Source organism: Dipodomys ordii, unplaced genomic scaffold, assembly GCF_000151885.1.
Source record: "Dipodomys ordii isolate 6190 unplaced genomic scaffold, Dord_2.0 Scaffold110, whole genome shotgun sequence".
NCBI classification, from domain to species: Eukaryota; Metazoa; Chordata; class Mammalia; order Rodentia; family Heteromyidae; genus Dipodomys; species Dipodomys ordii.
The window spans coordinates 3,730,762-3,758,008 of record NW_012267326.1 but is presented as its reverse complement, the minus strand read 5'-3'; the positions used below and the strand labels follow the sequence as shown (position 1 = coordinate 3,758,008).

Below are 27,247 nucleotides of genomic sequence, written 5' to 3'. Positions count from 1 at the left end.
TGGAGATAAGAGTCTCACAGACTTTCCTGCCCGGGCTGGCTTTGAACCGTGATCCTCAGATCTCAGCCTCCTGAGTAGCTAGGATTACAGGCATGAGCCACCGGTGCCCGGCTGGGTCTTGCACTTTTGATCAGATTTTTTGACTCCCGGCTGGTGCTCTACCACTTTAGCTACATCTCCAGTCTGTCTTTTCTTGCTAGTTAATTGGAGATACAGCCTATTATTATTATTATTATTATTGATAGACACTTGCAGACTTTTCTGTTTGGGCTAGTTTGAACCTTGATCTTCAAGATCTCAGCCTCCTGAGTAGCTAGGATTACAGATGTGAATCACCAGTGCCTGGACACTTTAAGTATTCTTAATAAAAGTTCATACTTATATTCAAGGCAATATCCATAATTATTTACAACTAAGATTTTCAGACACTGGTGACAAGTTACTTGAAATCATAGGAAGACTTATCCTCACCACTTTTATCAATCTCATGAATGTTTTACCTTTGTTGATTATAGATTTAGTGTCAGCTTATGGTGCCTTTGTAGCAGAAGGGCTGAGAAGTGACAGGGAAATGGAATTGGGAGCTGAATTTGTGGATGGATACATGGCAGAAGTAGGGGTGTAGTAGGCAATAGCTCATGATACTATGAACCACAGTTATTCCTTGGTTTCTGAGAAATGCTACAGGGTCAGAAATTGAGAGTATGGGCTTTGGGAGAAGCAGATGATGAGCAGACAATGGCATTTGCCAAGTGTCTGGGGCTGGGAGCCACATGCTGATGTGCTGGGAGATGGGGCTGGGTAGCAAGCTTAGGCCATGTAAAAGAAAGCTTTGTGTTAGGAGAATATACCATTTTCTGATAGGCAAGTAGAAAGCCATATACTCTTCTTTGTCTACTCAGGTACTTCTTTTTTGGGATGTTTTTTATTGTAAAAATGCTGTACAGAGGGATTACAGTTACATGAGCAAGGTAATGAGTACAATTCCTATTGAGCATTGTTGCCTCCTCCTTTGTTTTTCCCCTACCATCCCTTCCCTCCCACCTCTACAACTACTCTCCCCCCATCCCAAAGTTGTAAAGTTCATTTTCAACATAGTGTTTTGTACATCTCATTGTTACAATGGGTCAACCTGTATCCTTGTTTAAGCATTTTGTTTTTTCCCTTCCCCTCCCCGAATTAGAGAAGTGTATATACAAGATGCAGGACACCAACATCAAATACAGTGAAAACAGGGGTTATACCATGGGGGAGGAACATACAAAGCAACAACAACAAAATATCACATAGTACATTATAAATACATTAGAAACAATAGCAAGAAAGAAAAAATATATTTGTGTCCCTATCTTGGGGTTCATTTCGCTTAACATCATCTTTTTTTTCCCCTACCATCCCTTCCCTCCCACCTCCTCAACTACCCTCCCCCCAACAAATTGTAAAGTTCTTTTTTCAACATATTGTCTTGTACATCTCAATTATTGCAATAGGTCATATGTATATAGCATAAGGAATGCAATTTGGATTCAAAACCAGTCAGGTCATTCCAAGATTCATGCATTAAAAGAAGTGTGCTGATGGCTCAGGCCTGTAATCCTAGCTACTTAGGAAGCTGAGATATGTTGATTACAGTTTGTAGCCAGCCTGGGCAGGAAAGTCTGTGAGACTCTTTCTCTCCACTAAAACTACTCCAAAAAGCCAGAAGTGGAGCTGTGGCTCAAGCACCCTCTTTTTGCTCAAGAGCCCTAACCTTGAGCAAAAACAAGCTCTGCAACAGCACCCAGCCACGAGTTCAAGCTCCAGGCTCAGCACAATTTTTTAAGTGAGTAATAATAAATGTAAACCCCCTAAGTATAGGTAGTAGGTCATAATGCAACCTTATTTTCTGCCTAAAACTATAGACTTTAAAGCCAAAGAAGCAAAGAAGGTTGCTTTAGAAAACATGATGCCTGTTGGATCTCCTCAGAACTAATAATATATGAAATGTGTTGTTAACGATCTTTGCTAATTTTGATTCAGTTCACATCTATAGCCAAGTCAAGAAATCTTCTCCTAACACAATTTGGCTTTGAGACCATCAATTGTCTATCTCTCCAGGGACTGACAGTCACTGTTGTTCTGAGTACACCCTGTTCTCCGGTCCCCTTCAGAACACTTATAGTTTATCAGGCAAAAGCTTCTTCTTTTGTTTGGACACTGTAATTTGCATACTCAGAACTGGACTGGGTCAGAGCAAGCTAAGAAACCTCATCTCCTGTACAAACCTGCCAGAGAGCCTTTTTCCTTCTGTCTGCCTTCTCTCCCTCCTTCTCTTCTGCTGTTTTTGCTTTTAACCAAGAGTAACTTATGTTTGCATATAATGAGCTTTCAGTCTGAGATTCATAGTCCTTCCTGCCACATTATTTCAGCAAAGATCCATTACAAGTGACATAATACAATTTTAGAATGAGGCAGAAAATAAACCCAGATATAACCAGTTTCATCACACAATAATATTTTTGCTTCTTCTTGGGGTGATGACCGTTCAGTGAAAATCAGAATTGAGATGCCATCATGGGTCCAAATCACCAAATATTATTCTCTATGGAAATGTATGGGATATTTCTTGAACCAAAAAAGGAAACTAAATCATGGCAATTTTCCATCCCCAATTCAAATATCTCTTTTGGAAGGCTATATAAGTGGGATTGAAAACTGGCCTTAACTAGGTGTGACAGACACCTCTAATCCTGGCTACTTGAGAGGCAGAGAGGCAGGAGAATAATGCATTTGAATTTCTCCTTCTCCTAATCTTCTCTTTCTCCTCCTGCTCCTCCTTCTGCTCTTCCTCATCCTCCCTGGTCTCCTTTTCTACTCTTCCTTATCCTCCTCCCCTTTCTCTCTTTTTTTTCTTCCTCTTCCTTCTCCTCTTCTTCCTTCCCCTTTTCTCCTTTTCCCCTCCCCTCCTCCTCTTTTTCCTCCTCTTTCTCCTCCCCCCTCCTTCTCCTCCTCCTTGTTTACCTTCTCTTCCTCCTCCTCTGTCTTCCCTTTCCTCTTTCTTTGCAGTACCTAGGAATAAAACCAGGGCTTCAAACATCCTAAGCAAACATTGGTCCCTAAGCCACATCTTCAGCATCTGCCCACTTTTAATCAAAGAAAATGTTTCTACTTTCATGCAAATTGGTACACTTTTCTGATCCCTGAAATTGATTGTCTTACTGAATGGATCTCTTGTAGACCTAAAATTATGGACCTTGGTTAAAATGGTCTGTCACCTGTTTTGTAAATAAAGTTTTATTGGAGCACAGCCATGCACAATCACTTCAGTATCCTGCACGGTTGCCTTCCTGTACAGTTGCAGAATTAATCATTGTGACAGAAATTGGAGTAAATACTGAAAAACTTACAGTATTTATTATGTGACTCTTTATAAAACTTGTTTGTCACCTTCCTCCTTTAAAACACCTGGAGGAGAAAGCTTTACTTTCCCTAATCTCTTGTGCTGTACTGTGAAGTGGGAGATTGTGGGATTAGATTTGCTTCTCAGTGGGTAAACACATTGTGGACCTTGAACCCCGGTAAAACCTGTGCTCAGATTCTGCTTCTGTCTGTGACTGTCCTACATGTCTTTAAGCATTTACTTGATCTGTATGAATCTCAGCTTTTTTTCCTGTAAAATGCAGATTCCCTTCCTTCTTTGAGAAACAACTATAGCATTAAGCAAGATAGTTTTTAAAAATGTGTAGTACAAGCTGGCACTGGTGGTTCCTGCCTATAATCCTAACTGCTCAGGAGGCTGAGATTTGAAGACTGTGATTCAAAGCCAGTGTCAACCGACAAGTACAAGAGACTTTTTAATCTCTTATTAACCAGAAAAAAGCCACAAATGGAACTGTGGCTTAAGTAGTAGCTTGCCAGCTTTAAGCCATGTGAGCACATGGGACCCTGAGTTCAAGCCCCAGTTCCAGCTCTCCCCCTCTCTCCCCCTCTCTCTCCCTCCCTCTCTCTCTCTCTCTTTCTCCCTCTCCCTCTCTCTCTCCTCCCCCCCTCTCTCTCTCACACACACACACACACACATACACATACACACACTGTAGTGCATTGCCAGGCATATAGGAGGCACTCAATGAATGGAATATCTTTATTTTGGTTTATCCAACTTTGTGGTAAACCATATGTGAATGCACAGTTTTTTTCTTTGAGCAAATATCCATTGTTAGGTTAGCTAATTCTTGATCATTTTAGCACATTTCTGCATTTTTCAAAGAGATGCATTTTGCTTTTGCTGGTTTATTTTGCTGTTTTTATTATGTTATTATCTTTAAATAGTTGTATGAAGGGTTTTTATTTCAATATGTGCGTTTATAAGTACAAAGCATCATGGGTCTTTGAAAGAGAAATTGATTTTTTTTGTGGGCTACATCTTTGGTTTTATCAATTGCTTCTTGATGCAGTTTAAATTCATATTTAAGGCTAGTTTTTATTGTTCTTTTTAAAATTTAATTTTGCTGTAAAGATGTTTTACAGAGGGGTTGCAGTTACATAAGTAAGGTAATGAGTACATTTCTAGTTGAACATTGTTACCCCCTCCCTCATTTTTCTCCCACTTTCCCTCCGCCCCATCTCCCCTGCCAAAAGTTGTCAAGTTCATTTCCAACTAGTGTCTTGTGAGTATCACTGTTGCATTAGTTCACCCTTTGTCCTCGTTTCACCATTTTGTCATTCCCCTTCCAGTCCCCAAATCAGACAAATGTATATACAAGACGCAGGGTACCCAAATAAAAAACAGCGACCACAGGGGATAAATCAAAGGGAAAAAAAGAAAAAGGTACATTAAAAACAACAACACCAATAACAACAAAAAACCCTCTTGTTTTCATATCTTGGAGTACTTTGATTGGCGTCATTTTATATGGTCATATGTACATACCTATTAAGCTATTCCGCTCATCTGCTAGGACTATCCTAAACATGTACAAGTCTTTCCATTTCCTTACAAATGGGGCAGTGTCATTTTTTTTGATGGAAGCATAGAATTCCATTTTTTAATTTATTCATTTACTGAGGGGCATCTGGGCTGATTTTATGTCTTAGCTATGGTAAATGATGCTGCAATGAACATAGTTGTGCTGGTAGCGTATGTGTGGCCTTGTCTCTGGTCATTTGGGTAAGTGCTCAGGAGGATTGCTGAATCATAAGGGGAGTTTTATTTAGTCTTTTGAGGAACCACCATACTGCTTTCCAGAGTGGTTGAATCAGTTTGCATTCCCGCCAGCAGTGTAGTAGCATTCCTTAAGGCTAGTTTTACATGAGATTTTTCTTGGTTGTGTTAATATGAACAATTCCCAATGAGTATTTAATGGGATTTATACAAAGAAGAGCAGGGAAGTTGTATTTCAGAAATTGGCATCCTACCTTGCACTTTTCTCTTCCATAAAATCAATCACCAACCTCTACCCCAGGCCTCAGGCCAGACCTCCTGAGGATGCTCAAATTCCAGGAAGTATAAGCCAGAGGTCATTCTTCTGAACATGTACAATTTCTTTTGAGGAGGAACTGTGCACTCATTAACAACATCAGAATAAGCCAGAGACAGATGGCTTTTATCAAATTCTGTGCTCCTGGTGTGGGACTGCTTTCTAGCCTCAGTCTAAAGCACTGTTCCTTGTCAATTTTGTCCAATTTAAAAGAGAGCATTTCCATATGTTTCTTCCCACCTCTTTGAGAGATTTAGTTAATACATTTGGCTGAAGAGATGTGACTTGGGGTTAATATTTCTTTTCTAGGCATTCACCTAAAACTCATACCAGAAATAACATATTCCCAGGAGGTAGGCTACAGGAAGGTATCATTATCCTCAGTACAGACAAATGAAGTCCAGACTCTGGTGGCTCACGCCTACAGTACTGGCTACTCAAGAGGCTGAGATCTGATAAAACTGCAGTTCCAAGACATTCAGGGCAGGAAAGTCTGTGAGAATATTGTCTCCAATTAACAAGCAAAAAGCCAGACATGGAGCTGTAGCTCAAGTGGTAGAACATCAGTCTTGAGTGAAAAGCTAAGGGAGATTACCCAGACCCTGAGTTCAAGCCCCAATACTGACACGTGTGTGTGTGTGTGTGTGTGTGTGTGTGTGTGTGGGCGCGTGCACAGACACACACACACAAATATATAGATGAATGATGAAGTAATGAACTGTAATTGATCATTATAGCAAATATCCAGGGTTGAAGGCAGCAAGCCTCTACTGGATGCTTTTGCTATGTGTGGGTACCCAGTGTGCCCAGAAATTGGCATAATCCTCATTCCCCTGCCATCCAATGTGAATTTTGTGTGCAAACATCCCTGAAGAGCTCACTTGTCCATCATTTTTCCTCTTGACTTTGCTTTCATCTCTTCTCCTGATCACCTTCTTCTTCCCCCATTTTCCCTACTTTCTTTTTATTTCTTTCCTCCTCTTTTTCTTTTCTCTCCTAATCCTAATCCTACCATATTGGAAGCTGCCTTAAGATTCTTAAAAAAAAATAGGGTGTAAGCTAATACAGATTTAGAGTAATTATAGGAAGAGAGAAGAAATGCAAGAAGAGCAAAGATCACAATTTTTCTCACCAGAATTAAATGAGAAAGTTCTCTCAGATCTGGGTGGACATGTTTAGCTTCTAAATACATAACTTTTCTTGATCACAAAAGCAGAGCCAATCAAATAGTTGAGCAGATTAAGGGTCTTCATTTTATTTGCCCATTGCCTGAATGCCATAACCCATTGTATACTTCATTAAGACTTCAGCGTGCTAACTACTCAGAAGGTTGGAACTAAGGAATGCAGTTTGAAGCCAGTCTGGGCAGATACGTCTATGAGACATAGACTCTAGTTAACTAGCAAAAAAAAAATTAAAGTCAAGTGGTAGAGTGCCAGCCTTGAACAACAACAACAACAAAACAACAACAACAACAACAACAAAAGCCAAGCTAGAATGTGAAGCTCTGAGTTAAGCCCCAAGTCCTGTTGTAAGGTGAAAACACAGAGAAGCCACATTTTGAAAGAGCAAATCTTGGAGTCTTTATTGGAGCACAAGCAGTTTGTAAGCAATCAATTGTTACAAAGGCCCACAGCCTACAAATATGCTTAACACAGGAAACAGGGGAGAGAGGAAAGAAAGAACAAAAACAATACCAACAAACCAATTCAGTGCTGATGCAGAGCTGAATTGGGATGCCATGAAACCAGGTTAGCTCCAGTGGAGAGCTGAATTGGGATGTCATGTTGACCAGAGAAGAACCAAGAGCCAGCTACATGTGGCCTGGCTTAATGATACTTGAGCTGGTCTGGGCCAGGACAGGGGCAGGGATACAGGAAATTCCTAGTCCTAGGCACCAGACTGACAGATTTAATGACCTGTCAGTCAGATGTCCACCCCTGCCTCCAGGAATTTAGTCATATACATCACCTGGGAGTAAGACTTCCCTTCCTCTAGGAATTCAAGCACAGCCAGCCATCACCTGGGAGGTGGGACTTTTCCTTCCCCACCATGAAGACAAGCTGCCAGACCCTACACTACACCATATAGCCAATATGGCGCTGGCCAGAGCTGGTCTCCTTACTTCAGTACCAGCATAAAATAAAATAAATTAGTAGGACTCTAGCATGATTTATATTTTCTTTATATTTGGGTATGTAGAAAGAGCTATTTTTTCATTGGTATGCTTTCACAAAGAAGATTCAGATAATGGATACTAATTGCACAAAAAGAAACCAGATAATTACCATACTTTTACATTCTCCTAAAAGCACTTCAGCTGTCTCTAGATTCAATGGGGCCAGTAATGCATTGTTGCCTTAAACCGCTGCATCCGGAGTTTTCAATATAAGGTCAAGCCTTAGGAGGGGAGCAGTTGCATATTAGCAACATGTGAAGAATTTGAAGAAATAACGTTGCACTTACTCCACACCATAAAAATCTGAACTTTTGCCTAGAATAAAACCCTTGCTTACATTATTCTTGGTTTAAAAAAAATAGATGGGTCTCATGCTACCTAAGGTTAAGATCCACTGTACTAATTGGTCATGAGTTATAGAGCCAATTAGAAGTCACACCAGCCTCTTGTATTTTCTTTTGTTTTAAATTTGTTTTGGTAGTTTCATCATAATGAATGGAAAAATGGATTTTTTAAAAAGGAGTGTGTGCCTTCCATGTGAGAGTAGAATACCATGAGATTTGCTTCAGTTCACATATATTATATACAGTGTCAGTTTTTAAAAATAATCTTTTACTGTGGGTTGTATTCAAAGTTTGAAAAACACGAGTTTAGATTATCTTTAACAGACAAGGTGTGTTGATAGTTGTCCAAGGAAAATCAGAAAAATCTCCATCTGTCCTTAGAGAGAAGCCTGATTGTAAAGCAGAAGAATTGCTCAGTGATCTCTGCACTATCAAATGTGTCTTGTCTATTTATAGCAGCACTTGCACATTCTCTAAGAAACTGGGTCCAACTTTCCTATCTCCTGAAGGCAGGAACATGGTTTAAAATTATTAAGTTGCATTTCTTAAAAATAGTTTTTTTTTAGCTAAGGCTCTTCATTTTCAAATCAGCTCAGCCTTACCTTAGTTTGGGGGTTTTAGGGAGATTTATGCTTCAGGGGAAAATATATAAGAACTCAGCTCATGCATAACTCTACCAGTTAGTTCTCTGTAAATCTCTCTCTGTGCTGCAGGCTTAGAACTTAACAAACTTTCTGGAATCTTCCAGGAGGCATTCTGGAAGAAGTGAGGCTTTGTTGTTCACATTAAATGTGCAAATATTCCAAGATACTCTTGTTTTCACAGACAGTAGCTAACTAATTCAGTTCCTGTGATCTCTTTAGCCTTATTGGAAAATGCTTCCCCAGACCTGCCCCTGGGTGCTATGCCCCATCTCCTCCTCCTTCTCCTCTCCTGTACTTTCATTTTTGGATAGAGACACAGGTGCTTGAAGGCTGCTCTCTCCTTGGGGAGTGGAGCAGCTGCCCGGAAGTAACTTGGGAGAAAAATGGAGAAGGCAAATGAGTCAGAGGAATCTGGGTAAGGAGGGAACTAGAACCCTTTGGCAGAGGATGGCCGGAAGGAACTTAGGAGTCCAGCCCACTGTGCCAGCAGTGGATGGAGTGGTCCTAGGCACCTTTCTGCCCGGAGCTGTGACACAGAGCTGAAGATCTATTTCATCACTGAAAGCCATGTGCGCAGGATGAAGGTGATGATTTTAAAACCACATCCACTGCATTCAAGAGAGACTGAATTGAACTCTGCACAGCAGCGCAAAAGAATAGCAGTCTTAATGACATACGCAATTATGTACTCTGTGAAAACCTTTCTTCCATAATACCCTGAATGAAAATGTTTCTTCAATGAATGTACTTTCCTTGTTTCGTTACAGTAGTAGTATTCTAAGCTAATAGGGGAGGAAAGTCCACAAGACTTTTATCTCCAATTAAGCAACAAAGAGCCAGAAGTGCAGGTGTGACTCAAGTGGTAGAGTGGCAGTCTTGAGCAAAAAGCCAAGCAAGAACATGGTGCCCTGACTTAAATCCTCACTACTAGCACTAAAAACCAAACCAAACCAAGCCAAACAAAACAAAAAGAAAACACCTTGTCCATTAAGTGAAAGAGAAGAGAAAATCACATGTTGTTGGGATTTAGCCTACAATACCCAGACCCTTTCTTGGAAACAACTCAAATTAGATAGACTGGGAAACATTTTCAGAAGATGGACAGTATGGAGGAAATATTTTGCAAGAATGGAGGCTGACATGAAGAATGAAAGGTATATTCAATGAGTAGGACAATACATGCCTTCAGAAATGAGCAAGGCAAACTGTTCTTAAGAAATTTAAGCATAAACACCCCCAATACCAGCAAACTTTTCTTTTTTTTTTTTTTTTGGTCAGCCGTGGGGCTTGAACTCTGGGCCTGGGCGCTGTCCCTCAGCTCTTCAGCTCAAGGCAAGCGCTCTACCACTTGAGCTACAGCGCCACTTCCACCAGCAAACTTTTATGGTCAACAACTTCTAGAAAATATAAGCAGCAAGTGGCTGAAGCTTAGCAGGAATTGGATGATTAATTGATTGCATAAGCAGAGGATATCTGTGTGTGATTCAAAGGGGTGGACAGGAGGGATGAGTGAATTGATCAGAAACAGTTCGCCCAGAGCTTAATGTCAGGATGTGAATCTCTGCAGACACTCACCTCACTGTGAAGCAGTCCGGGAAGTTGGGTATGTCTGGAGACTGCCTCTCCTATGGCAGAGGAGGAGGCAAGTAAGAACTTGGGTTTAGTGGCAAGTTCAAAGAAAAATGGTGGCTATTTCAATAATAAATAAATAAAGATTTTACCCCAAGCTGGTTGCAGTGTTAGATGATTTTAATTTTTACTGTAACAGAGAATAGAAAAGGACAGAAAGTGAATTAAATGCAAAACAGATACACCAAAGAAATGCCAGAGCACGAATGAAAGGTATCTACCCAAAGAAGTCACAAATAAGATACTTGCTTTGGAATATAGCAGGTGAACATTCATGGAGCAAAATGAAGCAGTAGTATGCTCAGAGACTCAGAAGGTGAGGCCTGGGTTAGATAAAGTTGAAGGCAGATTCATAGTAACTGGCAAACAGATTGAGATAAGTCTCAGGGACTTTCCTGCTTCTCCTGACTCTGAACTGTAATCCTCAGATCTTAGCCTCTTCAGTAGCTAGGATTACAGGTGTGAACCATTGTTACCCAGCTGGCAAACAAATCTTGCAACGTCATTGAGCTTGAGAACACCCTCCAGCATCACTGAATAGCTGTGTGACACTAGGAAAAGAAGTTTTACAGGAGAGACAGAAAACTGAGCACTAGATAATTTCAATGATGATAACATTGCAAATGATCCTTATCATCACCTTTCATTCCTATTATGGATGTTGTAAGATACTGCTTGTTCTACACGTGTTTAATGCCGGAATCAGAAACATTCCTGACACAGAAGGAAAACCAGACAAGTAAATGTAGTGGTATAAATGCCTTTAGAGATGCAAAGACAGAGGGGTGATTGTCCCTGCTTTCCTACTGCATTCTTTAGGGTCTATTTAGACTGGAAGGGCCAAAGATTCCTAAAGGTAGGGGCTGATACAAGTGAAATACTGTAGGTTTTTGACATATCCAGAAAATAGGTATCTCACAGTGACATATCCTTTCTGTTCAAAATACACCCCTTTTGTTTATTGATTTGTTATTTTTGGCTCCCACACATATTCTCCCTTCTCCTTCCCTATCATCATTCCTTTCTTTCCTGGATTGTTGTGATTTCACATTCACATGATGCCTTTGTGTGTGTGTGTGTGTGTGTGTGTGTTTGTGTGTGTGTGTGGTGCTGTAGCTTAAACTCAGGGCCCGGTGTTACTGTCCCTTAGCTATTTCACTCAAGGTTAGTGCTCAACCACTTGAGCCACAGCTTCACTTCCAGCTCTTTAGTGGTTAATTGGAGAATCAGAGTCTCCCAGAATTTCCTATCTGGGCTGGCTTTGAACCCCATCCTCAGATCTCAGCCTCCTGAGTGAAGTAGGGAAGTCAGGTCTGGCCAGTGTGTATTGGCCACATGCTGCATTGTAAGGTCTGACATCTTGTCTTCATGTTGGGGGAAGGTGATCTCCCCCTCCCAGGTGATGAGCATGCCTGAACCCCTGGTTGCAGGGACAGGCACTGGGCTAATAGGTTACTGAACTTGTCAGACCAGTACCTGGGACTAGGAATTTCCCTGTCCCCTGGCCTGGCCCTTTTTAGGCACAGAACAGGATAGGCACCATTAGGCCATGCCATAATTCTCCATGTTCACATCCTGTGTCTGGTCTCCTGGCTCATCTCTGGTCATCATGGTGTCCCAATTGAGAGCTGAATTGGTTTGTTGGAGTTTTTTTGTTCTTTCTTTTATCTCTGGCCTGTTTCTTAGCAGTGTTAAATAAATTTGTGGGCTACAGGCCTTTGTTACAATTGGCTGCCTGCAGACTGCTACCTATGTAATAAAGACTCCAAGATTTGACCTCTTAAAGTGTGGCTTCTCTGATAATTTACCTTACAACATGAGTTGCTAGAATTTCAGGCATGAGCCACTGGAGCTCAGCTTCACATAATGCCTTTTTGTGTCTCCAATACATACCCATCGAGACTTGGAAATAACCACAGCCTTTAGGAAGAGTACCAAGAAAGAGAGGTTAGCAGGTACCAGTGGCTCATGCCTGAACCAGATAGATGTGGGAGGTAGGCACTGGGCCAGAGACTGAAGATGGTTTCCAATTGACACTAGATCATTAGATTTTCATGAAATTCAGGTATGCTATATATACAAAGCATCCTTGTCTCCATTCCGTGGATGAGAAAAATAGAGCCTAGGATGTTAAGTGACTTGCTTTGGGCTCTGATACCAGGTAGGTAGATCAAAAGCGGAATTCATGGCTGTGAATTCTCACATTATTCTGACAGAATAACGAAGTTTGATATGGAATATCTGCATGAGCCTGTGAAGATTTTGTAACAAATTATTCCTATCACAGCATTTAAGATTCCTGGTGCCGTAGCTACTCTTTCCCTTTCCAGTCCCTTCTCTCTATAGTAACCTAACTCATTAATTAACTCAGGTCATTCTGAATGAATTCCACCCTCTTTTCTACCCAGCTGTGCCTGCCTCTTAGCTAGCAGCTGACATATTTCTTCTGTAAAGGCCTGTGATGGCTTTAAGGGACAGGTAGCACTCCTTTGTGCTCTGGGCACCTTGCTTGTTCTCCTGTCCCAGTACTGTACTAGTACTGCCTGGTTTTGTTTTTCTGTCCTTGTTTCCATCTGAAACGTGTGTGTGTGTGTGTGTGTGTGTGTGTGTGTGTGTGTGCATGCATGTGCACATGTGTGTTGTACTGGGCACCCTACTTCAGCTTTTTCAGTCAAGGCTGGTACTCTACTGCTTGAGCAACATACCTGTTTCTGACTTTGGTTGGTTAACTGGAGATAAGAATCTCACAGACTGTCCTGCGTGGGCTGGATTCAAACATCTCATTCTTTTTTTTTTTTTTTTTGGGTCCGGTTGTGGGGCCTGAACTCTGGGCCTAGGCGCTGTCCCTCAGCTCTTCACTTCAAGGCTAGTGCTCTACCACTTGAGCCACAGCACCACTTCTGGCTTTTTTTTTCTTTTTGCTTATGTGGTGCTTGGGAATTGAACCCAGGGCCTCATGCATGCAAGGCAAGAGCTCTACCACTGAGCCACCTTCCCAGCTCCAAACATCTCATTCTTAATGATAGTGACTTGCAGATTTCCCATTATAACACCAATCCCTGGCAAATATTAATGCTCAAAAAGATGTTTGCTAAGTAAATAAATAAAACCAATATCAAGTAGCAGAATTACTTTCAAAGTTCATTTTACATTCTAGGTTATAGTCACTAGGTCTTTCTTCTGTGGTAGCCTTCTGTGGTTTTATAATTCAAGCAACAAATATCAGTTGAGGTACTCAGCACATTCTAGAGATTTTACACCAAGGCTCCTGACATCATAGTGCTTGTTACAAACTAGGATACATAATTTAGCATAAATTTATTACTACAAAGATGTTTAATATGCCCATTTGCCAAGTGCTTTAGCATTATTTTACATGCAATTAATGGAGTCTTGGGAGAGAATAATGGAAAAAGGGTTTTGGTGGCTATGGTTTGATAATCTGGAAATACAATTGCAAAGAGGAAGGTAAAAGAAAGGTTTATAAAACATACAGAATTTTGATTTAGAAAAGTGCACATGGTCATTGGCTGCTGGGAAAGAGGCTTCTGAAGTGGATGTGGCCCATGGGAGTCAAAAGTGAGTTGGCTGTCACACTTATAATCCTCTGCATTCAGGAGACTGAAATCTAAGAATCAAGACTTGAAGCCGGCTCCAATAGGAAAGAAGTCTGTGAGACCTTAATCTCCAATTAACCACCAAAAAGCCAGAAGTAGATCTATGGCTCAACTGGTAGAGCACTAGCTTGGAGACAAAAAAGCTGAGGGACAGTGTCAGGCCCTGAGGTCAAGCCTTAATACCAACACACACACACACACACACACACACACACACACACACACACACACACACACACACACAGAGTGACTTGGTTAATGTGGACAAGAATAGACAACTTACTTTTAGTGGTATCTTTAAATATCACTGGAGTTCCCAGTATGTTTTTACATACATATGGAAACATTGTAGAATAGTACACTGTGGTGTGTAAAAGTTCAAGCAGGCTTGGCTTGAAAGTCAGCCCTAATGCCTGGTAAAATGACCTTGGATAATTAACTGAACCTTGCTCTGTCGAAAAACATGTACAACAGACTTGGCAAAAACAATAGAACTTTGCTCACTGGATTATTGTGAGCTCATAACATATACAATGCCTGCCCAATAGTATGAGTTCAATAAAAATTACCCACCATTGTTACGATGATGCTTATGTGCTAGGTTATATTATAACTAGAGAGAGAAAGTGAAAATGGTGGTACTGTGCTCAAGTCGCGTACTGTTATTAGATAACTTCTCTTGATTTTAAAAACCTGTTTTCTGCCAGCATCAGACAAAGGAGCCGGGCTCCTACATGCTACATTCCTCACACATGCTTGGTACTTAACTTCCTGCTAAGGTTTGGCCATAAAAGGTTCAGATGGGAGACTGAATTAGGTTATTTTTTTTGGGGGGGGTCCGGTCGTGGGGCCTGAACTCTGGGCCTGGGCGCTGTCCCTCAGCTCTTCAGCTCAAGGCTAGTGCTCTACCACTTGAGCCACAGCGCCACTTTCGGCTTTTTTCTTTTTGCTTATGTGGTGCTGAGGAATCGAACCCAGGGCCTCAGGCATGCAAGGCAAGCGCTTTACCACTGAGCTACCTTCCCAGCCCCATGAATTAGGTTCTTGAATTATGTTGTAATGTTATTGAAATGTTAATTTTATTGAAGTCATGGGAACAGTATTATTGTACTTAAGTTCCTAGGAATTAAGGATTTTTAAAAAGTTGCCTTAAGAAGAAAGAGAAGTGTAGGTGTGGCTCAAGTGCTATAGTGCCAGTCTTGAGGGGAGAAACAAAAACAAAACCAAAAACAAAACAGGAGGCTTTGAATTTTAAGTCCCAGTACTGGGATGGGGTGGGGAGGAGGGAAGAAGAGAAGGGGAGGAAGGTAGATCAAGAAGCTGAGTGTCTGCTTACATAATATTGAAGAGAATCAGAGCTAGATGGTTAAATGGATAGAACAAAGTTCATCAGAAACCACTGCAACACAAAGAGATTTCTGCAGAGACCGGGCTCAGCTGTGGACTTGAACCAATGAAGATTTGTAGCCAAAGAACAGAACAGAGATCAGTGAAGAAAACATTAGCAATCAAAGAGTGGTACAGGATAAGCAGACTCAATAAGATTCTTGCAGAATGCAGGCTAGTGTAAATCAGATACTAAGAGAGAAGGATGAAGAATCTGGTCCAATGTCAAGGGTGATCACATATCAGGGTGGAAGTTCTCTTCAGATTGATTTGACATGATTCTAATTACACCAGGAATGCAGGCTGATGAGGATGGAGGCAAAAGAGGGGACTAGAGGGCTTAGGTTAGCAGCATCAGGAGCAGAAATGGACGCTCCTCCATTTCTGTCTGTGTCTAGCAGACTGTCCAATCTCATGGGGCCCTGTGGGGAAGCCCCATTCCTAGGCTTCCTGGCAGCTCTTTGCTTAGGGACTGGGGCCCACACAGAAGACAAAAGATCAGGAGGAAATGATACATTCCTGATGAGGAATATCATTTACTCCTGATTCAACTGTGCCTGAAGAAAATGTACGATTAGACTTTTAAGTATACGAACCAAAACTCTTCCTCTTTGCTTCAGAATCTTTTCACTCGTCATGGTAAAAGTCCTCATGTGCTAATTCCCCAGAACAGTGTGAGTTCCTATCACACCACAAAGCACTTCTTATTCTCCCTGGACGCTTGCCATTGGAATTTATTTAACTGGTGTTGATTGTCCTGCTTAGGATTATGGGTGTGAAGATGAGCAAATGGTCTTTCTCTTTCGTAGCACAATAAGTAATTAAATTTTTTTGAACATGTTAACTTTTACTATGCTTATTTCAAACTGCAGCTTTCTCCAGAGACCTGTGCCTCTTCTCTTGGCTGATGTGTCTCTTCAAAACTAAAGGCCATTTCATCCATTTTAATACAAGGATAGAAACTAAAATGCAAAGCAGGGACTTAGAGGCGAAAGTTTTCATTTATTTTCAATAAAGTAAATCCCAAGCCTCCAGTTGTTCTTTATGGAACCTTCCCAAAGCAGGCAGATTTTTCAGTGCAGTAAAATTAACTGTGTCACGACTACAGGATAGTCCTCAACTCCTGCTCCTCTGTGTTTTCTTGGCTTTTTGCTTCTCCAGCAACCTATGGTGATACAATTTGCCTTCTGTTAATGGACAGATGGGACCCCATCCAGCTTGGTCACTAACATTCAGCCGCTGATGCCCAAACCCAAAGATCACTTGCTTTGAAAGCTATTTTATAACTTTATAACCTTATGTGTACCTGTGTTGTGAATGTATGTGTGTGCTTGTGTGTATGTGTTGTCTTTAAACTACGTACAGTGGCTTTGTAATGTTATATGGTGAGACTGTAGTTTCTATGGAAACAATAATCACATTTTCTGACCATTGAGATAGGGAGTTACGGTGGTGGGAGCTAAGAGATTGCTGCTAAAGCTGAGGTAAAATATGAGTGAGGAGCTTTTTCCAGATTAGTATTCAGGTCCAAGTGATGGACCTGTGAACTATGAGCAGAAGGACCCACCAGTACCAAACTCAAGGCTTCCTTTGATTAGTGTTTAACAAGAATCTTGTACTCTGTGTGTGTGTGTGTGTGTGTGTGTGTGTGTGTGTGTGTGTGTGTGTGTGTGTTGGTATTTTGGGCTTTTTAGAGATGAGTTTCATGGACTTTCCTGCCTGGGCTGGCTGAAAATTGTGATCCTCAGCCTCCTGAGTAGCTAGAATTACCCAATTGTATGTTATGTATAATGTTTTACATTGTATAAAATCATGGGTTTATTTTTTTGTTTTGATGATAGAACATATTTAGACACACATTAGAGTCCACACACATGATATTGTGAGTCAAATAGAAACTCTGCCTTTCACTTGGAGCGTGATATCCTCCTCCTGCTGCTCCTCTCCTCTATCTTCTTCTCATATAGAATATTTAATCCATTGTCTATGAAGAAGGGAGCAGTTTCTAGAATCCCTGTGTCTACTGGGGTGTTTCTTTGTAGCTTCTTTACAAATCTGACAGGGATTCTTTTTGGTTTCGATGATAGGTTTTAGTTTTGTTGTTGTTGTTTGTTTTTGTGCTGGAACTGGAGCCTGAACTTTGAGTCTTAGCACTGTCCTTAGCTGTGTCACTCACAGCTGGTGCTCTACCTCTGAGCCACAGCTCCACTCCCAGCATTTTTCTGTTTAATTGGAGATAAGAATCTTATAGATTTTTCTATCCAGACTGGCTTTGAACCTTGAACTTCAGATCGCAGCCTCCTGAGTAGGTAGGACTGAGCCGCCGGCTCAAATCTGACAGGTAGTACATGTAAAGGGAATGTGGGAGAAATGTGGCTTTGTAGGGTGACATCATTGTTCAGATTGATTAGCGAGGGAAGACTGTGTCCAGCACATGGGCAAGCAGCATGCAGGCAGGGATAGATAGAACCTATAATACCTGACTTCAAGAACCAGCAACTAGGTGAGCAAATGCAGCCATGTATGGCCCATTTGGAATGGGAAAATGAGGAAGGGGAGAGGGGAGAAAATGGTGTGATGGGACCCACTGGAAAATAGACCTAGATTTAATCTTATTGAACTTCAAAAGTCAAATAGCTATGGTTCATACCTATAATTCTGGCTACTTAGGAAACTGAAGTCTGAGAATTTGGATTTGAAATCAGGATAGAAAAGTCCATTGAGACTCTTATCCCCACTTAACCATGAAAAAGCCAGAAGTGTAACTGCAGCTCAAGTGATAGAATGTCAGCTTGGACAAAGAAGCCAAGCAAGATCTGAAGGCTAAGAGTTCAAGCCCTGGCATGTGCGCGCGCGCACACACACACACACACACACACTTTACACACACACACACACACACATATATATATAGAGAGAGATTGATAGATATGTATATGTATATGAACATATATGATGTAGCAAATAGTGTAAGATAATAGAAACAAGCTCAAGAAAAGGATTTGAGAATGATATAGATGGGCCATGATCCAGTGGTAAAAGGGCAATGAGCAGATGTGCCATACTTGGAAACAGAGGACTCACATAAATTCTCTGTGCCAGTGAAGGTGTCCAGAAAGTAGCTGTGAATGACAGCTTAGAAATCCTGGGCTTGTGTGTATAGCCACACACTGATGTTGAAGGCAGCACATCTTAAACCTGAATAATTTGGAGTTAAGATGAAGATTATAGTTTGGTGATTAACAGAGTAAAATATCCTTTACTGCTTAGTGAGAAGTAACCAGTGAGTTATCTTATTTGCAAAGGCAAATAAAATCAGTGTGAAACAAACACAAAAGATCCTTTGGGCCAGTGATTGCTGCTTCGTGATTACGAAGACTCCTTGGGTTACATCTAATTTTTCCACAGTTGAGCTCTTTCCTCTGGGTTTTTCTCTGGGTATTGTCACATCTGGTCTTACATTGTGGAATGGCTTAAGAAAAGGGCATTTAGAAGCCTGGATTGTCTGTGCCTATGAAATTGTATCAAATACGCACACTATGTCAAGGTTTCTCTTTGTCTGTCTCTGTGTCTCTGTGTCTCTCTGTCTCTGTCTGTCTCTGTCTCTGTCTCTCTGTGTCTCAGTCTCTCTCTGTCTCTCTCTGTCTCTCTGTCTCTGTCTCTCTGTCTCTGTCTCTGTCTCTGTCTCTCTTCTCTCTCTCTCTCTCCTAGCAGAACCTTGGGTGATTTACAGACAGATTTAGTTCTCCTAAGAAACTGGCCTGCCTGGATCTCACAAAGACATTGTCATCTCTGCTTCTCTTTATTGGCTGTGAACTTGTGAAGTTGGGTTCTACCACTATCAAGTCTTAGGTTTTGTTTTAAACATACTGAGCAATCTGTGCCTGACAGAAACCTATCATAAAGCAGTCAAGTGAAATGTGCTTTTCCATAAATAATGATTGTCATACAAGCTTCGTTCCTGTGTTTTAAGCATCAAGTATATCTTAGACATGAATGATTGTAAAATCTTTCTTTCTCTTTCAAAGGGTCTCCTTAAGAAGTGCTACTCTGCTGAAGCATCCTACCTATTCCAACAGGATAAGTTCTACGATGTAAGCTATGACACAGGGGATAAATCCATCCAATGCAGCAGGAAACCTGACGCATTCAAGTTCTGGATGACCTGGAAAGCAGTGGGCACTTTAGGCCTTGAAGAGAGGGTGAATCGAGCCCTTGCTTTATCTAGGTACTTTCATGATGTGTGTGTGTGTGTGTGTGTGTGTGTGTGTGTGTGTCTGTGTGTCTGTGTGTGTGTGTCTGTGTCTGTGTCTATGTGCATGTGTGTGCTAAACACCAAAGAAAAATATCATTGGTAAGTTTTGTTCATGCTTATTGTATAAGTATTTTCATGTAATAAATGTCTTCTTAGCACCTACTATGTGTTACAAACTGTAAACAGAGCAGCCCTACAGATCCACTGAGGCACACACCAAGATCAGGTGAAGTATAGGTAACTCCCTTTGGATAAAAGGAATTTGTGCTGTTCCAGGAACATTCTGGAAGGCTTCCCAGTGTGTCATTAAGGACCACTTTAGAGGCTTCTTGGAGGATAACACTCAACTGAGCCATAGTGAAAAGGAAGGAAGATTGGTATGAGCAGAAGTAGCAGCAGGCCCTGGTGTCTGTGTCTGAAGGACTTAGGACTGGCGTCATTGTAAGAACTTGCAAGTATGACTTGTGAGAACGTAGGCACACAGGAAAAGGCAAGGTGGAAGTGTCATGTTTGGGTGCTCTTTGCATCATTAGAAACAAAGCTTTTTTCTACCTTTCAAGGACATTAGGAAGGCTCTCAAGATGCTGGTGGCAGCCTCCTACTACCTGAACATGACTGAGTTATTACACTTAGGTTGGTGGGTGCTAATGGACTGGACAATCAAATCTGGTCATGTGCTTTATTGAGCATGCACTGCTCATAGGGCTGAACCTCACGGTGTTAAAAAGGCTTTCAATGTTGAAAATCCTTAAAAACAGATTTTCTCCAAATCAAAGATTTTTTTATTTCTCTCAAAAGAATTGTAGGAGAATGGGCACCGGTGTCTTATACCAGTAATCCTAGCTACTCAGGAGGCTGAGATCTGTGGGTTGAGGCTCAAAGCCAGCTCATGCAGAAACGTCAATGAAATTCTGGTCCCTGGTTAACCAGCAAGAAGCTAGATGTACAGTGTTGGCTCAAAAGAAAGAGAGCCTACCTAGAACAAAAAAGCTACAGGAAAGCATCAAGGCCTTGAGTTCAAAACCCAAGAGGTTTCTCTCTCTCCCTCTCTCTCTCTCTGTGTCTCTCTCTTTCTCTGTCTCTCTTTGTCTGTCTCTTTTTGTCTCTGTCTCTGTCTGTCTGTCTGTCTGTCTTTCTCTCTCATGACTTGAAAGAATCTATATTTTTGGCTTCTCTCCTAGAAGCTGAAGGAGCTACCAGCTGAACATGATGTTATTGAATCTATGGAGAACCACATTCCCTATCACCTCTGTGTGTGTGTGTGTGTGTGTGTGTGTGTGTGTGTGTGTTTTAATCTGGCATATTTGGTATAGTAAAGTAATAGAAAAAAAGTCTATTGCAAACCTAGTTATATTATTTACAAACTGTATAACTTGAGCAAATCTCTTCACCTCTCTGCTCCTTAGTTTTGTCCCAATAAAACAGCAATAATTCAATAATTATAACTTTTTCAACTAGTTATGGTGGAAACTAAACTTGGAGCCCTGCCTGGCATGTGCTGCATTTCATATGAGTTGCTGTTGGTTACCTACTGGCCACCAGGAACCTCAGAGGATTAGATCTCTAGATTGTGTGGTCTCAACCCCTTCAATGGCTGTTTACTTGTCACTCACAAAATCCTAAGAAAACACTTTTCATTTCCTCTTCCTATTCTAGGAGTGGAAGGGGTGTTGTGTGGAACAAACTGTGTGGATCCATGTCTCAGAACACCCACCATTTATTCCCTAGGCCTGTGTGACCTTCCACTCTGGTGGCAAGAGATGCAGTCTTCACTCTGTACTTCTTTCCTCTCATTGTACCAGAAGACTGACTGGGGAGTGCTCTTGTGACAGCCATGGTAGAAGCCCAGGAAGGCCCACTTGTGATACCTAATTTTATTATCTCCGACATTTCATTGGCCCTAGCAAACCTTACGGCTAATCCCAATTGCCAGAATCAGGAAGCACCTTTTCTCTGCCTTTTGTCAGGTGAACTGTGACTATATTGCCAAGGGCTTAGATGTGAGGACACTTAAAAGGATGGCTTCAGCACTTTCAGAGGCTTTTAAAAGTTAGAAATCTTGGTGTTATATCAGGGATCTATTGGTGTGACAGACACCTTTTTCCAGTTATTATAAACAAAGAAAATGAAACTTGTGTTACTTACAAGGTAGTTTAGGGTTGGTTTTTGTAATGGCTTCATTAAAGGCTTTTTATATTGAATTTTATTGTCAACATGATATACAGAGTGGTTACAGTTACATACGTAAGACAGTGAGTGCATTTCTTGTCAAAATTGTTACCCCTCCCTCATTTTTCTTCTACTTTCCCTTTCCCCAATCTCCCCCCACTCCAAGTTGTAAAGTTCAGTTCTAATATATTATCTTGTTACACTGGTTCACCCTTTTCCTTTGTCTCACCATTTTGTTGTTCCCCTTCCCTTCCCTAATTCAGATAAACACATATATACCCAGAGCATCAAAATCAACAGGGAATAAGCCATAGGAAAAAAAACACAGAAGAAGAAAGAAATAGTACATGACTGACAACAACAAAGAAAAACCTCTTGTGTGCATGTCTTGAAGTTCATTTGGCTTAGCATCATCTTGTATGGCCATATGTACATAGCTATTGAGCTATCTTCTTCATCTGCTAGGACTATCCTAGACATATACTAATTATTACAAATGAGGGAAACCATAGGAGCTATGATTCTTTGGGTCTGGCTTACTTCATTTAATTTGATTTTTTTCAAAGGTCAAAGGCTTAATAGATATCACCAGGCCTAAATCTCTGTCTTTCAGCCATGCTTTTTCTTGTTAGGTTCCTATTTTCATATGGGAGGGTGGTCATCAAGGAGACAGATCTGTATTCTTCGAGATTCAAGGTCAAAATGAGAGCATCTTCCTCTTTTTCCAACAATCCCAAGGAATGTTTAGTTATTTGTGAGGAAAGGAAAGGTCTGTCTCTGAATCCATCACAGTTTCCAGAGAACATGAGGTCATACTGAGCCATGTGGTCTGGCTTGAGTCTGGGAGAGTGCCTCACTCATCCTGTAGAGAATATGTAGAAGCTTGGAGAGAATGGGACTTTCTAGAAGGAAGATGACATGCTTCTATTAGAAGCAGGACATAATCACCCAGCACTGAAAGAAAGAGACTATCTACCATAAATATTCATAGTTGTCCATTAAATTAAAATAAAAATGCAGCATGCTCTCTTCCCTGCTTTATATATTCTTGTGCTATTTAAATGTGTCAGAATAGTGCATTATTTTGCCTAAGCTGCTAAGGAATTCAATGACAGGTGTCTTGCAATAAGGTTAAGTATAAATATTTAATGATTATATTTATTATGAAGTTAACATTCATCTCAGAGTAGACTTTAGTTTATAGTCTAAGGATAATTTCTGACTTTTGGAAAGAAATATCACTGGAGGATAAATGTTAACATTTTAATCCAATCCAACAAACACTTATTGTTTGTAAATGTTTATCAAGTTGAATTGAATTGAATTAACATTTCAGTGAGCATCACTGCAGAATCTGTGACCTATATTTAAATATTTGAAAAAACCTCCTCTTTTATGTGGTTACTCCTAATAGTTTATTTCCCCTAGTCTTCCCCATTTTTTAAAAATTTTTATTTTTATTTTTATTGTGAAAATACTGTCCGGGGGGTTACAATTACATGGGCAAGAAAATGAGTACATTTCTTATCAAGCATTGTAGCTCCTCCTTTGTTTCCCCTTCCCATCCCTTCCCATTCTCCCCCCCCCCCCCACCCAATCCTCCTCCCCCTCCCCACCAAAGTTGTAAAGTTCGTTTTAGACATAACGACTTGTACATCTCATTGTTGCAATGGACCCACCTGTATCCCTATTTAAATGATTTGTTTTTTCCCTTCCCCATTTTTTTGATAACTAACAGTATATTTCTGGGCTTGGCAAAGGTCATCGTGTCCCCCAACCCCAATGCCAAGAAGTAGGAGAGTCTTTGCATGCATGTCACTGGATTGAATATGAAATAAAAATCTTGGAGAAATTTTAGTAGGGTAAGGAATCATAGTTAATTAACAAGAGGGCTATATTTTCATGAACATATTATTTATTTTAGTTAGTTATGTGCTGGTCCTGGAGCTTGAACTCAGAGCCTGGACACTATCCCTGAGCTTGTTTGCTCAAAACTATTGCTCTACTGCTTAAACCACAGCTCCACTTCCTGCTTTTTGCTGGTTCATTGGAGATGAGTCCCATGGATTTCCCTTCCTTGGCTCATTTTGAACTGTGATCCTCAGATCTCAGTCTCAAGTATGAACCATTGGTGCCAGGTCATTGGGCTTATTTACTTTTTATGTTTTGTTTGTTTGTTTGTTTTTATTGTGAAAATACCATACAGAGGGGTTACAATTACATGGGCAAGATAATGAGTACATTTCTTATCAGTCATTGTTGCCTCCTACTTTGTTTTCCCCTTCCCATCCCTTCCCATCTCCCCCCCACCAAAATTGTATAGTTCGACTTGTACATCTCATTGTTGCAATGGGTCCACCTATATCCTTCTTTAAATGATTTGTTTTTTCCCTTCCCCTCTACATATTATACCAACATCAAAACTGATTAGTTTGTATTTCTCATTTTTAAGAAAGATAGAATATTACCTCAATTCCTGTCACTGCTGTCTTCACTGGGATCTAGCTAGTGGAATATTGATAAATTGGCTTTCCAAAGAAACAAAGAAAACTAAAAACTCTTCATTCATAGGGTCCACCAATTATGGTGATATAAATACTTCCATCGTGGCGGTTTGAAAGCTACAACAGTTGGGATTTGTGGAATTGTTGAATATTTAGCAATGGGCTGTCATCTGCCAATTCAAGCTAGCCAGAGCACACAAGTGCGTGTGTGACATAATCAGCTCCAGGCTCTGACAATTAGAGTCAAAATGTTATTTGTCCTCAAGCTCCCTGACCTTTGGGAATTTGCTTCAGAGTTTGCCAAATCAAAATAACTCTCATCCATAACTGGAACTCTCTATTTGAAATAATTTGTCAGTCAAGGCATCATTATTTTACATTCACCAAGAATAATCTTCTTAAGCAGATGACAGATGTGTTTCAGTAAAGCAACACACAATGCCTCGTGCTACATTGGTGGTACACAGCTGTTCCTGGAGGCTGTTTTAGTTAAAGCATTTATTGCCGTGGGTCCTAGGTCAGGACTCTTTAAATAATAGAAAAACGGCAACTTCTCTCTGCGTCTCAAAAAGAGTTATGCTAATTCCATAGAAACAGTGATCCCATGTTCCTGAATGTAAATGGAGTATCGTTTTGAAATTGGTATGTTGATCTTAACATTTATAAACCAGATGTTTATAGACCAGTGATGGCAACTTTTATCAGAATGTTCTCCTCCTCCCCCCTATAGTGGCATGCTGATTCTTTTTCAGAAGAAAAAAAAGCCTCTGTGTGTGTGTGTGTGTGTGTGTGTGTGTGTGCACATGCACGCTTGTGTGTGTGGGGGGGTGCTGGTATTAGGGCTTGAACTTAGAGTATTACATGCTGACTTAGTTTTTTTTTTTTCATTCAAGACTGCCATTCTACCACTTGAGTCACACCTCTATTCCCAATTTTGGATGGTTAATTGAAGGCAAGAATGTCAACAATTTTTCTGCCCAGGTTGGCTTCCTGAGTAGCTAGGCTTACAGATGTGAGCCATTTGTGTCTGGAAAGAGATTTTTTTTTTTGTACCAATGCTGGAGCTTCAACTCAGGGCTTGAGTTATGTCCCTGAGCTCTTCTGCTCAAGGCTAGTGCTCTACCACTTTGAACCACAGCTTCACTTCAAGTTTTCTGGTGATTAAATGGATTATCTCCAATTAATTATCTCCAATGATCTCCAAAATCTCATAGACTTTCCTGCCCAGGGTGGCTTTGAACTGTGATCCTCAGATCTCAGCCTTCTGAGTAGCTAGGATTACAGGCACCCAGCAAAAGCAGATATTTTTATTTTTTTTATTTTTTTTTGTTTTTTTTTCAGATTTCACATTTTTTATTGAAGAAACACTTTACAAATATCTACTAAGTGACAGGCAATATTCTGGGTATTTGGTACTTTAAAAAGTCATTCCTATCTTTGAAGAAATGAGATGAAAGTCACACTGTGATGATTACAATATACTGTGGTGAATGCTAGGAGTATCATATGAAAAGAATGGGATAGTGATAAAGAAGATATTGAATCCTGGGGGAGCTTGGGAGTATTTTTAGTGAGGTATGCTTTCATGAGTTCCAAAGTGCTGGGCAGGAATATGCTGGAGAGAAGGAATTAGAATGTTCCTACATGACAGTGCAGTATGACCAAAAGCAAGGATGTAGGAAACTCTTCTACATTTTAGGTGAGGAATTCTCTGTGTATCCAGAGTGGAAAACGGAAAGTGGAATTGGGAAGGGGCAAGGCTTGATACTGGCAGGAACCATGTGATCAGATTGTTCTGGGTTGGCAGTGACATTAAGAGTACAAAATCCATTTCTGAGACTGTTGTGAGGATTCCACTCCACAAGACATGCTGATTGACTGGGTACAGGATGGAAAGACTAGAGCTGGCTTTGCTTTTGGTGCTTGCACTATTTGGGGACCTGATGAAACTGATGCTCACCATGTTTCTCTAGTGAAATCCTGAATAGTCTTCTCTCAGCTTCTTTCAAGATAATGTTCTGTAAAAGTAAAATTGTGATGTAAAATCCTGGAAATTTACATTGGTGTTTTCCCTGAGCCTTGTTTAGATTTTGCTTCCTTCATATGCAGTCTCTGTGTTTTCTTTCATGCATGCCTGGGCATGTAGTTTTGCATATGCATCAATCTATATAAACATTAAGGTTCTAGGACTATTCAATCAAGGACCAGGACTATTCCATTGCAAAATGATCTTGTGCTGCCTCCATTTAATTATATCTTCCCCCTTCTCTTTCCTTTCTCTCAATGCTCTGAAGTCATTCGTCTGTTTTCAGCTCTATCATTTTATCATTTAAGAAAGTAATACAAACAAGATCATATAGCATGCATCCTTTTGAGATGTCTTTTTTTCACTCAATATAATTCTTAGAGTATAGCAATAGTTCACTTATTTTCTTGTTGAGTAGCATGGTATGAATGCACTAATAATGTGTTTAATCTTTCACACATTGAAGGATATTTGATGGCTTTGAGTTTTTGGTATTAGAAAGAAAAGTGAATGCTTATCTACATAATTTTTACATGTAAAGACTCTATGGAGTAATTGTCTAAGAGTTCAATTATTGTGTTGAAAATAAGTGTATTTTCAGTGTTGTAAGAAACTTATAAACTATTTTCCATAATGGCTGTGCCACGTATGAGACCTTAAATTATTCTTCTGCATCATTGATATTGTCAGAAACACATTATGTCTATGTGGCATTTGGCATTGTACGTAAGATCTTGTGCTTGCTAGGAAAATGCTTCACCAATTGAGTTGTGATCCTCTTTTTTTTTTTTTTAACTTTTCCTAATTTTGTTTTTTGAGATAGGATCTGCTTGTGTCTTTTCTCCCCCACAATTTCTAGTTAGGTTGTGATGTCCATGGACAGGAATTCAAACCATTTCACTCCGCCTGCTGTTGCTAAGTCTTTGTATAGCACAGTAAATCTACATTTTGTAAATAACCATTTCAATATATGTAACCTAGTATAGAAAACACACACAGACATGCCTTCATTTTGGAACATATATGTGTATATATATA

The 27,247-nt window shown here is 40.4% G+C and overlaps 1 protein-coding gene across 1 annotated transcript in view; it reads left to right on the top strand.

Annotated features, from left to right (window-relative positions):
• Gadl1 (glutamate decarboxylase-like 1) overlaps positions 1 to 27,247 on the top strand; it is a 212,531-nt gene that overhangs the window by 92,651 nt on the left and 92,633 nt on the right. The window contains exon 12 of the mRNA XM_013028478.1: positions 19,284 to 19,483. Within this exon, the coding sequence (XP_012883932.1) occupies positions 19,284 to 19,483 (200 nt within the window). The remainder of the gene's footprint in view (positions 1 to 19,283; positions 19,484 to 27,247) is intronic.